Source organism: Limanda limanda, chromosome 17 (genome assembly GCF_963576545.1).
Source record: "Limanda limanda chromosome 17, fLimLim1.1, whole genome shotgun sequence".
Classification (NCBI taxonomy): domain Eukaryota; kingdom Metazoa; phylum Chordata; class Actinopteri; order Pleuronectiformes; family Pleuronectidae; genus Limanda; species Limanda limanda.
This window is the reverse complement of record NC_083652.1, coordinates 22,381,514-22,393,113: the sequence shown is the minus strand read 5'-3', so window position 1 is coordinate 22,393,113 and position 11,600 is coordinate 22,381,514. Positions and strand designations below refer to the sequence as shown.

The 11,600-nt window shown below is 39.2% G+C and overlaps 1 protein-coding gene across 4 annotated transcripts; it reads left to right on the top strand.

Moving 5' to 3' along the window:
• The first annotated feature begins 334 nt into the window (after positions 1-334).
• On the top strand, positions 335-11,468 carry nprl3 (NPR3-like, GATOR1 complex subunit). 4 transcript variants are annotated; one of them, XM_061089342.1, is made up of 14 exons: positions 335-733; positions 2,001-2,070; positions 3,714-3,752; positions 4,522-4,654; positions 5,588-5,662; positions 6,795-6,948; positions 7,142-7,220; positions 7,558-7,695; positions 8,628-8,784; positions 9,188-9,294; positions 9,521-9,650; positions 10,186-10,375; positions 10,461-10,653; positions 11,107-11,468. In XM_061089342.1, exons 1-14 carry the CDS (start codon positions 538-540, stop codon positions 11,270-11,272), a joined length of 1,827 nt encoding a protein of 608 aa, XP_060945325.1. In that variant the 5' UTR covers positions 335-537; the 3' UTR covers positions 11,273-11,468. The 4 variants fall into 4 exon arrangements, with proteins under 4 accessions (XP_060945325.1, XP_060945324.1, XP_060945326.1 ...); XM_061089341.1 differs by having other exon boundaries at positions 7,139-7,220; XM_061089343.1 differs by lacking the exon at positions 3,714-3,752 and having other exon boundaries at positions 7,139-7,220.
• Positions 11,469-11,600: the final 132 nt, after the last annotated feature.

Sequence of the window (11,600 nt, the reverse complement as noted above, 5' to 3'; positions counted from 1 at the left end):
TCAAAACACGGCTGGACAGTCAGGTGTTTAATAGATATCTAAGAATTAAATTGAATTAAAAGGTTAAATGGGTGAATAGGCTTAAATTAATTGTGAGAGTGTTGCCTCTCAGTGGTTTTTCATTTATTATTATTTGTCTATGGTTTTATTTATCTATAGAAAGAAAGAAAGAGAAAGACAAAAAGAAAGCATTATTGTTTCTCTGTGGTTTTTATAATTTATTATTATGTTCTTACGGTTTTATATATTCAAAGAGAGCAAGCAAGCTGGGGGTAGGAACATTATAGCCGCTGTCTCTTGTTCCAGTCGACCAATTTTCGAAGTGACACACAACAACTTGAGGAGCACAGTGATGCACGCACAGACTTTATAGCTCGCCCCTAAAGTAGAACCAGTTGTAGTTTAGAATCCATGACAGGTGTCTGTGGGAGCTGAGCATCAATACAAGCTCCACTTGTTAGTTTGCCGAAGTTCACTGTTCGCTGCTGACTTTGTTTTGTGTGGTCGGGCTAACGCAAAGTTAGCTAGGATGCTAACATGATGCTAAACCCATCGGGCGGTTTACCAGATGACCGGAAATCCATGTACAGCCAGTCGCCAAACAGCGTGTACAGAACTGGCGATAAAACCAGCCCCATCAGCGTCATCCTGGTGAGCTCCGGCAGCCGAGGGAACAAGCTCCTCTTCCGGTATCCGTTCCAGAGAGCGGCGGAGTGCCCGGCATCTCTCACAGGTAGGAGGAGGAGAGCGAAGCACCAGCATGAACCACAGGATGTCCAATACCTGGGAGGGTTCCTCTCACTCACTCACACCTGTACAGGACCTGGACATGGTTATAGTTACACTTCACAGTCTTGTCCAGTTTAATTCAACTGCTCAGCAATGAGTTTTGTCTTTATACCATGAAGAGATTCAGTCAGAGGGGTCACACTGATTATTGACCTGAAGAAAAATCAGTCAGATCAATAGTTCCTCCTAGGGGTGGGAATTGGCAAAAATGTGACGATTCAATAGTATTGTGATTCCATCCTGCGATATATTGCGATTCATGTCCCCAATATTATTCAAAGGCATTACAAAAAATGAGGGAAATAAGACTGCTCACCTCACTTCAAATGTCACATTTAATTCTGTGAACAACAATGTCTTCTACACATTAACTGAAGTGCAAAAACTTTGTCATTGAACATTCAGGACACAGGACCTTTGTAATTATTTTCTGAATAGGAGACCTCTCACATGAACACTGAGCTCCCAGCACATAACTTACAATTATTTAAATACAATACAGTAACATCAAGCAGACATAATAGAGGAACATAAACCTGAGAATAATCATATAAATAAGAGTAATCTAGAGCATCAACCAAATTGAGAAAAATTAAAAAATGTTTACTGCTAGAGTCCAGTCCAGTTGGCTGCAAGGTCATGACCCAAAATTTTAAATTCATTTGGGAATATTGGCATTTTTGTTCAGAAAAAGGAGTTGGTCAACATGCTCAGATGTTAAAGTTCCTCTCGGCCGTTACTGTATCTCCTGCAGTGAAGAATATCCTTTCCGCATACACGTTAAGTATCTTTTAAACTCTGAAACTCTCCTTGGCATGCTTTGCCAGCTAGGGGCTGTTACATATATAAGACTGTCTCAGTGCTGATGGAACTGTTTGACAGATAAGACGCTTGGAACAGTATTGGTTGAATAAGCAGTGATAAACAATTAATATGACTGATTTTATTATTTTGTCAACACCATGTAAAACACATCCAGCTGTTACACAAGTGGACAACCAACTGAGATCTGACAATGAGGTCACGTGGCATCACAAGATAACTTAGATTTATAACTTATAATAGTTACCTTGTACCACATTGGAAAAGGCAGTGATATCTCAAACCTTAAGAGCACTGAGTTTAACACGAGACTTCTCTGAAACATTCACGCTGTTATTTCTCCAGCTGGAATAAACATGTTAACTAACACTGTTATTTCTGTCCACAAGCTAAACAGCGGAGTCCATATGCACAGAACACAACTGGGGACGTTGTTGAAGATCAGGATGGTGACTCGAGGTAATTTTGTTCTTCATCTAATATTTACAGATTTATAGTAATAATAAAACTGACTGCAGCCCCTTCTGAGATCCACCTGACTCTCTTACTTTTAATATGTTTTCTTCCTTTTGCTACCGCTCCCCAAAGAAACTCTTTTTTTTTTTTATTCAAGAAGAATTGAGGGGCTGGCCCATGGTCAATTTAGCTCATAGGGTTGAATCTCTCGTTGGTCTTGTACCGGTGGTGTCACTTTAAAACATGTATCACCTCACTCACTGCATTTTACACTTGAGGTTTAACCTGAGCCAGGCCGTACACAATGATATTAATGATCACTTTAATACAGCGCTAAAAAATGTTATATACGAAGTTGTTTTTTTTAAAGCACTGGTATCCTCTCAGCATCAGCCAACATGCAAAATCCAGGTATTGTGAAGGAGAAAATGGTATTGGAACATGTCTAGTCCCATATGAGCATTTAATCTCTTTTAAACTTTCAACACTTCAGCCCTCGAGGCGTAATCTGATAAACTCTGGCACAACACCATCAAGTGTATTTTTTCCCCACTGACTTCCCTTCAATCAGGCTTGGGTTCGCCAGCAGGTTGAGCCACGTTAAAATATTTGTCATGACTAGGGTTGCAAAGGGGCGGAAAGTTTCCTGTAAATTTCCGGAAACTTTCCATGGGAAGTTTAGCTCGGGAATTTTGGGAATTTTGAAAAAAAAAATTTTTTTGAGTTTCAACCCTCCACTGGTCATTCTTCCATCACATGCACAGATAACTCCCAGCATCCTTCACTCTACAGCAGGGCTATTGAGGCCTGCTGTAGAGTGCAGGACTAGTCAGGTAAGTTTCCATGATATTACTGGAGAAAATATATTAGCATGCTGATTGAGGATTGTTCATCTGTTCATCTAGACTATTTCAATTCATTTATCCATCAATTGTAAAATATGAGTACAGACGATTCCAATTGTTTGGCTAACTATTTATATCTCTGGCATTGCATTAGCGTTTTTTTACAAACTTTTTTCTCATCTTATTCTACGGAACAATGCCACGTGTACTATCTCATGTGTGGAGACATTTCACCTCATCCAATGTAGAAGGAAAGGCTGTGTACATTTGCAAATACTGTGCAAAGACCTATGTTAAGAATGACACAACGATGCAGAAGCATATAGTCAAGTGCCCAAAGTTTCCTCAGGGCTCAAATCAGCCTATGACACAACAAAATGTTTATATTTATGTCTGTATATGACAAGGAAAATACAGTTAGTATAAATTACCCACAACATTTCCAGTGTATTCCCGTATATTCCCGTATATTCCAGTTTATTCCCGTTAATTCCCATATATTCCCGATAATTCCCATGGAAAGTTTCCAACTTTGAATATTCCCGGAATTTTGCAACCCTAGTCATGACATCATGACCGTTTGGCATTTACGTTCACATGTTCATATAAAGGTAGAGGCTAGTCAGCCAAAATGATATAAACGCTTGAATCAACATGCGCGCCGCGTTCTGACATCGCAGTTTCACATGTTTGTTCGGATTGTTTTTTAATGTCCATTTTATGCATCCAGCCCAATTGTTTGTTGCATTTTCCCTTTTGTTTGCCTTTTTCTTCTTTTTTATGGCCCAATTCCCATTTCAGGGAACAATCTCCACTAACTGACGAACAGTTGGTAGCAGGGTAAGACCAAATCATTCTAAACCACCTTTCCTTCGCTTAGATCACCCCTGTCTTTTTTTTTACCCCCTTCTTTCCTAATTTGTGTCCTATACGGATCCCCAACCCCAATCTAAAAAAAAAAATCCCTGTAAATAGTCTGTAGCAGCTCCAGTGAATCAGTGTTTGGTTAATTGGGTTTTCAGTGTTGCTTTCCTCTGTACCGTGTGCCTTTTTGAACAGAAAAACAAATAAATATATCCAACATTTTACATCACAATAATTACATTTAAAATAGTTATAACTTAAGCTGTAATTTATATCAATAAAATTTAGTCTAGCATTTTTAAACAAAATCCAAATCAAACTTCAAAACATTCTTCTCAAATTGTGTTAGAGAGGTAAGTCTTTTAATGAGTTCCAATTGTATACTGAAAGTCATCGGCTTGATTTTCACCCCTCTGATCGCAGCATGAGTTACTCGAGTCAAACCAGCATGAGTCTTTCACATTCTATAATCATACAGCGACTTCACTTTTTCCGCCAGGAGAGCTCTTCTTCTTTTCTCCTCTCCAGTAGCCACACAAGCTTTTTTAATTTATACTCCAACTGTGGAATTATATTACAGGCAGATGCATCTGATTAATGCAACCCCTCTCGTAGACAGGGCTGTGAAACATGTAAAGAAACTGAGCTAATTTACACTTTCTCACTCGTCCCAGCTGTCTCCGTGCTCTAACCTCTCTCCACACCCTGCGCACTTTCTCATCGAACCTGATCGTCCTTCTTTAAGGTTCTCTGACATCATCCTCGCCACCATCCTGGCCACCAAATCCGACATGTGTGGAAAGAAGTTTGAACTGAAGATAGACAATGTTCGGTTTGTGGGTCACCCGACTCTCCTCCAACATCCACCCATCATTCAGGTAGGGATAAATGAGGCCTCACGAAAATATGTAGTAAACTTTCAGTAAAGCTGAATTCAGGCCTGCACTGAATGTCCATGCATTTTCTTGAAATTTCCTAAAGGGAAAATCATCATAATGTTTAAGCGTCTTGCCATCTGGCTTTGATGAAGCTTTGAGGTCGTTCATAATTGATCCACAAAGTATATGTCAGCTTTGAATTTTGGCAGATGCGTCTTAACCTCAGCAGTGCCCCCTACTGACAGTTCCTTCTTGGTCTGAAGATGCACTGCCTGTGTGGGACCGATAAAGGAAATTTCACAGTAGTCAAGAACATGTAAAACAATGTTGTTTATTTACAAAGTCAGTTTTGTCAACACTTACCTGACACGGTCTCAACGAAACCAAACTTTTAATCAATCACAAACTCGGTGAATTTATTGCTGGATTTTTATCCCCTGCTGCATATCATTGTACTCGTGCAGCTTTTATTCAACATTTATGATTGGCCTTCTGCTAATGCAACTAATGCAATCTAATACAGCAGGACTGCAACAAATCCTACCATCATCAAGGTTGTAATTTACACCAATTCAGCTTATTTTGAGAAAGTTGAGAGAGATGTTGTTTTAACTTTATTGTTATTAAACTGCATTGCATTACATGGACAGGTTTTATTTTGTCCCACAGAGTAATTATCAGAAAATCTCTCTGCAAAAAGATAATACAGTTCAGCAGCACCGTAAACTGCATCCTTCAAAAATACTAAACAGTTGAATTAAGAGTAGTTTCAGTAAAAAAAACAAAAAAACATTATAACCTTCATTAAGGAGGATTTTTATTTCCGGTCTGTATTACATTTCATTTGTTTAATTACCTAATAAACTGACTTGTCTTATTTGTATTTTGCTGATATTATTGTAAACCTTAAAAATTGGTCTTCTTTCAATGTAGGTTTCTAAAACAGATCCTTCCCCAAAGAGAGAGATGCCCACGATGATCTTGTTTAATGTGGTGTTTGCACTCAGGGTATGAAAAGAGTTCTTCATATTTGTATTGTTAATTGTTGAGATAACAGTGACATGTTGATAGTTTGTGTGTTTGGTGCCATAATGAGCTATCAGTTAATATAGATGACTATACATTTTTATATTCTAATATTACAACCTAATTTGACACTTTTTTTTTTAATGATGGCACGATAAAATCAGCTGAGTGTGGGTGGGACACACATGTTGTGTTCTGTTAATCTGTGTGGTGTGTGTATGAGTGATAATATTCCACTATACTCTATCTGTGAGAACACTGGAACCCCGAGGGCGGAAGGGCCGAGGGACTTTGCTTACTCATGCTGGCCTTCAAGGCGCCGCCTGTTCCTGCCCATGCTGAGTCACTGTATCTTGAAAGTGTCAGTAAAGCTGAGATGGGGGGAAAAAAAATGCACACTCATGTTTTGTCAGTGATATCTGCCTAGTAACTGAGGTGGTAGAACCCTGGCTCTTTCCATAAAAAATACAGTGTCATACAGTGTTTTCACAGTGGGTCGTTATTATGTTTGTCAATAGTGTTTGCACAAGATATGACTATTCAGTTTTGATTGACTCCGCAGTTCAAATTTGTACACCAGCAACTTATTTTATGTCATCTGCTTGTTTATTCTTTTTTTGTTATTCCATTACACAAAAAGTACCACCAGAGATATTTTACAATGCAAAAGGATTAATTTGTTTATGTCTCACATTGGTTTTGTCTTTATTTACATTCCAGAAGAAGACAGAATATAATAAACTTCTCTCAGTATAATGCAGTGCATTTAAAAAACACTACTAAACTACAGAAATACAACAGAGATGAGTCCAAATCGAAAATAAAAATATCTCAACATAATTCTAACATAATACTGTTAGCAGTATTAACGTTTTATGTCATAAAAATGACGAATTAATTACACTTTTTAAGTTTTCATGCCGTTTGTAATCAGCATGCTACATGCTAAGGTCTTTAATGTATGTCACATGAAGGTCCATCAATGATTGACATAAATGTTGAGCTATATATAAAAGTACTGGTGTTGTAAATGTAGTATAATGAGTTAGCACTGAGTTCAGTACTAACAACGTGTTTTTATATATTTGCTCCCTCTCGTCTTTGGCCTCCGCAGGCGAACGCCGATCCCTCCGTCATCAGCTGCATGCACAACCTGTCGCGCCGCATCGCCATCGCTCTGCAGCACGAGGAGCGGCGCTGCCAGTACCTGACCAGAGAGGCCAAACTGATGCTGGCCGTCCAGGATGAGATCACTACCACGACTGAGAGTGAGATGCACACTCCTCGCACCTCATACCTGATGGCAAATTTACTGCAGTGTCTTTTTTATTATAGAAGAATGTAGCTTGTCAGAATTTCAACTGTATGGTGATGCGTTATTGTTTAATCACTTCAGTTTAGAAGCTCATTAACTAAAAAATCACACAAGATTCCTGTTTTTCTTTTCTTTGACGACAGCAGATGGAAGCCCCCAGTCCCCATTTAGACAAATCCTTCCTAAATGTAAACTAGCCAGGGACCTGAAGGAGGCATATGACAGGTGTGTGATGAGGCTCATTGTTGTAATGGTTTGTTTTGTTCTTTTCTTCCCATACACAGTATATATTGTCCACATAGCTGACTCTGATATTTAGGTTTACTGCTAAGATAATGCAAGAAGCCTTTATTTGCAATATCTGTCCAGAAACTGATGGTTGTCCCCTGAAATTTTGATTAAATAATTCCATTTTTAACCGATTTACGATTAAAATTTGCCAGAAAGTAATGATATTTTTATTTATTTATTTGTATATAAATATTTTATTTTTTAATTTATTCAGCAAAAAAAACATTGTCATATGATGTTAATATTAACGATGATATTAACGTTTTTTCAGCCTTTGTACAACTGGTGTTGTGCGACTACATATAAACAACTGGCTGGAGGTGAGTTTCTGTTTACCCCACAAGATCCACAGGATTGCTGGCAACCACATCCCCCCAGAGGCATTAGAGCGCAGCCTTAAGGCCATAAGGTGTGTTACAGTACGTCTCTCTTTGTAATTAATCATATTTGAACAGGAGAAGACTAACTTGCTAACACTAAATCATAAAGGGAACGTTTTGACAAACCGAGTTGAAGCTTTAAAAAAAAGAAAAACTTGCAGCCCCTCAGTTAGAAGCTGAAAACTATCAAACTAAAAATGGCTTTTCACAAACAACCACAGATAGTCCACCCAGCAGCCCCCTTGTCACAGCATAAACACACCACAAGTCTTATCATAGAGTAAACATGTCCTAATGTAATATTTAAACAAGGTTCCTTTCAACCTTTCACATTTAATTTGACTGTGTAGGAAATGTATAACATTTACTATTAGTTGTTGTTTTCTTTACTCCCTTCCTGCCCATAAATGCAGAACCTTAGTTTTAATTTCAAATCTGACTCGGCTGCAAGTCATTAAAATTAGTCATCTTGGAATGTGACAGGTTGATTATCTGAAGTGCTACTGGTTAAAGAAAATATTCAGTTATAATAAGAAGCAATAAACTCTATACTTCACCATCTCCTTTAACAGGATCATTATAATTCTGAATTTGTGTTATTGGATACACTGTTAATCCACTAATTTGTCATGTTAAATTATTGCATCTTTAAAAGGTGATAAAGTCTCTTATTTTGTTAACTCCAGGTCTCTGACTTTATATTTTAGTGTCTGGGGTAAACCACATTTTCTGTGGGCCCATACTGCCACCTATTGTTTCTTCATCTTTACTACAGTAGAGGTGTGATCACCATCTGCTTCTCATTTTTATTCCTATATTATCCAGCTGAATAAAATATGCAAAGTTCAGTTTTATTCCATCATATTGGTCAGTTTGTTCTCTGGAATATACTTAGTTGTTCTGTTCATTGACTGGCACTAAAGCTGATTTCTACTGCGGTGTATGTTGTTTGATCCTCCAGACCGTATCATGCCTTGTTGCTACTGGAGAGTGAGAAGGCTCTACTGAGTCAGCTCCCTCTGGACTGCTCGCCTGCAATGGTGCGACTCATCAAGACCTGCTCGGCTGTGAAGAACCTGCAGCAGCTCGCCCAGGACACTGACCTGGCCTTACTCCAGGTGCAGACCAGCCTCACCACGTGCACCATAGCTGCTCTTTACAACACACACATCTTTAAAAAATATTCATAACAGCATATAATGACTCTGCTCATTCAGTGATCACACATAAACATTTCAGTGATTGTATTGTATTTCAAAACATGTTCTTTATATGCAAATCCTAAAAAATAATTGATGAATGTAGGACTAGTATTAGTCTGAGATCTTATAAACACTAGTAAAGGAGGCGTCTTACCACCATCTAGTGGCCAATATATATATACATTCAGTTCCTGTTTATAGTGTCAAGTTAAATGTTTTCTTATTTTCCTCCAACAAATTTTTTTAGGGCTTAGATGCTGATGTTTAGTTGCTATTATTTAACATCATTGATTGTATTTGCAAAATCCTTTCCACTCAGATCTTTCAAATCGCAGCACACTTGGTTTACTGGGGCAAAGCGATCATCATCTACCCGCTGTGCGAGAACAACGTGTACATGCTGTCTCCTCATGCCAACATCTGCCTGTGAGTGTCTCTCCTGTGTAATCGCCAGGTTACTGCACAACTAATGACGTAATAATGATAAATAATATTTCTGTACACCCACCTAGCTTGCTCTACAGCGAGTTATTAAATAACTAGAACTCTATAAAATAGACTTTCCTTTACAACACAATGGAAAATGTATTCAAAATTGTTAATGGTCAAGCGTTGTGATGTGGAATGACATGTCCTGTCTCTCCCTGGACAGATACTCAACGCTGGCTGAGCACTTTGCTCAGCAGTTTCCGGGTCATGATCTTCCGAGCATGTTAGCCAAGTTCTCACTACCTGTCTCACTGGCTGAGTTCCGAAACCCCCTGGATGCTCCTGCACAGGAGGTAGGATTATTGCTGTTGAAGAAATACTATGCAAAGCTATATAACATATAAAATGTATATTACAAAGGACTGTGTGTGAACGAGTGAGACAACCTCCTTGGCTTTTACTTTGTCATCTGTTTTTTCTTATGTGTTGTGAAATTATTTTATATTTTATATTCTTATATTTAAGAATAATCTACTAGAACAAAAACAGATTGTTGTACAAATTAAGAGCAAACAAATGACATTAGTTCGCAGTGAATCCATAGTATTTACAGTGCTAATAATATATATCTAGATGGTGTCTTGTAAGGACAGGCCCGTCAGCAGTTTGAGCATCAGGGATGAATTATAAATGGCAAAGGGACATCAGCTCCAGCGTCTGCAGCCTCCATTTTTTATGAGAACAAGTAAAGACCGTGGTTATTTCTTCTGCCTCTATTTTGAGCGTTCGTGTGAGCGTGTTCAGCCTCACTTGTTCCATGTTTGTCCTCTACTCACCTTGTAACGACTATGCTTGACTCGTAATGTTCGCTCCTCTGCCCTTGACCAGGCCCAGCTGATTCAAATGGTGGTGTGGATGCTTCAGCGCCGCCTGATGATCCAGCTGCACACTTATGTTTGCCTGCTGGTGCTGCCCAACGAGGATGAGCCTGGGCTGAGGGAAGAAGACCCTCCGCTGGCCGCCAGAGTAGGAGGCCGAAGTCTCAGTACCCCTAGTGCCCTCAGCTTCGGTTCCCCAAGTATGTCCTCTTTCAGCACACATCTCTGCCTCTGTTCTAACAGGTGTACACAATCTTTGACCATGTGTCTGTTCTGTGTCTTCAGCCAGCAGCGATGATATGACCCTCACCAGTCCCAGTATGGACAACTCCAGTGCCGAGCTGCTGCCTGGTGGAGACTCTCCACTAAATAAAAGGATGACGGAGACTCTGCTCGCCAGCCTGTCAGAGCATGAGAGGCAGGTTATACTGAACATCCCAGCAGCACAAAATCCAGAGGATCTGCGGATGTTTGCCAGGTAACCAAACCTGCCTCTAATATACATATGTATATATATTTTGCTGTTGTATCAAATGTTTCTACTCTTTCCTTTGCTGTTTGCTTTATGGCAGTGAAATGAACAGATGGTATATATTCTTTAGGAAGATCCAGTGTGAAATTCAATTAATCTTTTCTTAGTCTTTTAATAAATAAGATATTTGTGTAGTAATGGAAAATAAGTTATTTCAATTGCATTCAATTTTGAGAAATTTAATTGGAAGTACCGTAGAGATAACTAACCAGCTGTTAGCTGAGAGGATTTTGAAGGTTAGATATGCAGGAAGCAACAATCTGGGAATCGGTTCCGCCTCCTGCACAGTAAAACATTTTTTATCAGAGTTGTGAAAGTCTTGTCTCATGGTTGATTGATTCCCGGTAATGATCCAGAAGAATGACCCACTCCTCTGCCTGTTGTGTTGGCTGCTTTCAGGCTGCTGCACTATTTCCGGGGGCATCATCACCTGGAAGAGATTATGTACAATGAGAACATGAGGCGCTCGCAGCTCAAGACGCTGTTTGACAAGTTCCGCAGTGTCCTCGTGGTGACCAACCACGAGGATCCCATCATTTCAATCTTCCAGTCACCCATGGCGTAGTGGCACAGAGACATTATCTGCTCTCAGCAACTGGAAGAGATGAGCGGCCAATAACCTGCTGTGCTCACAGCAATATCAGGATTTCAAAATCATTACACAAATTGATTGCATTAATGTGTGCAGATTTACAAGGTGTAGAAAGTGTTTTAGCTTTACGAGCCAAATGTTTGTTTACAATATTAAATTATTTTGTACATAAGAGAAAATACGTGTGTTCACTGTGAGTATTTCAAAGATTGGTGTGGTGGGGTTGTGACCTCATCGTCCATTCTCCCAGATGTGTCCGATCATCTGGACTGACCACTGAGGGGCACACAGAGTAATCATC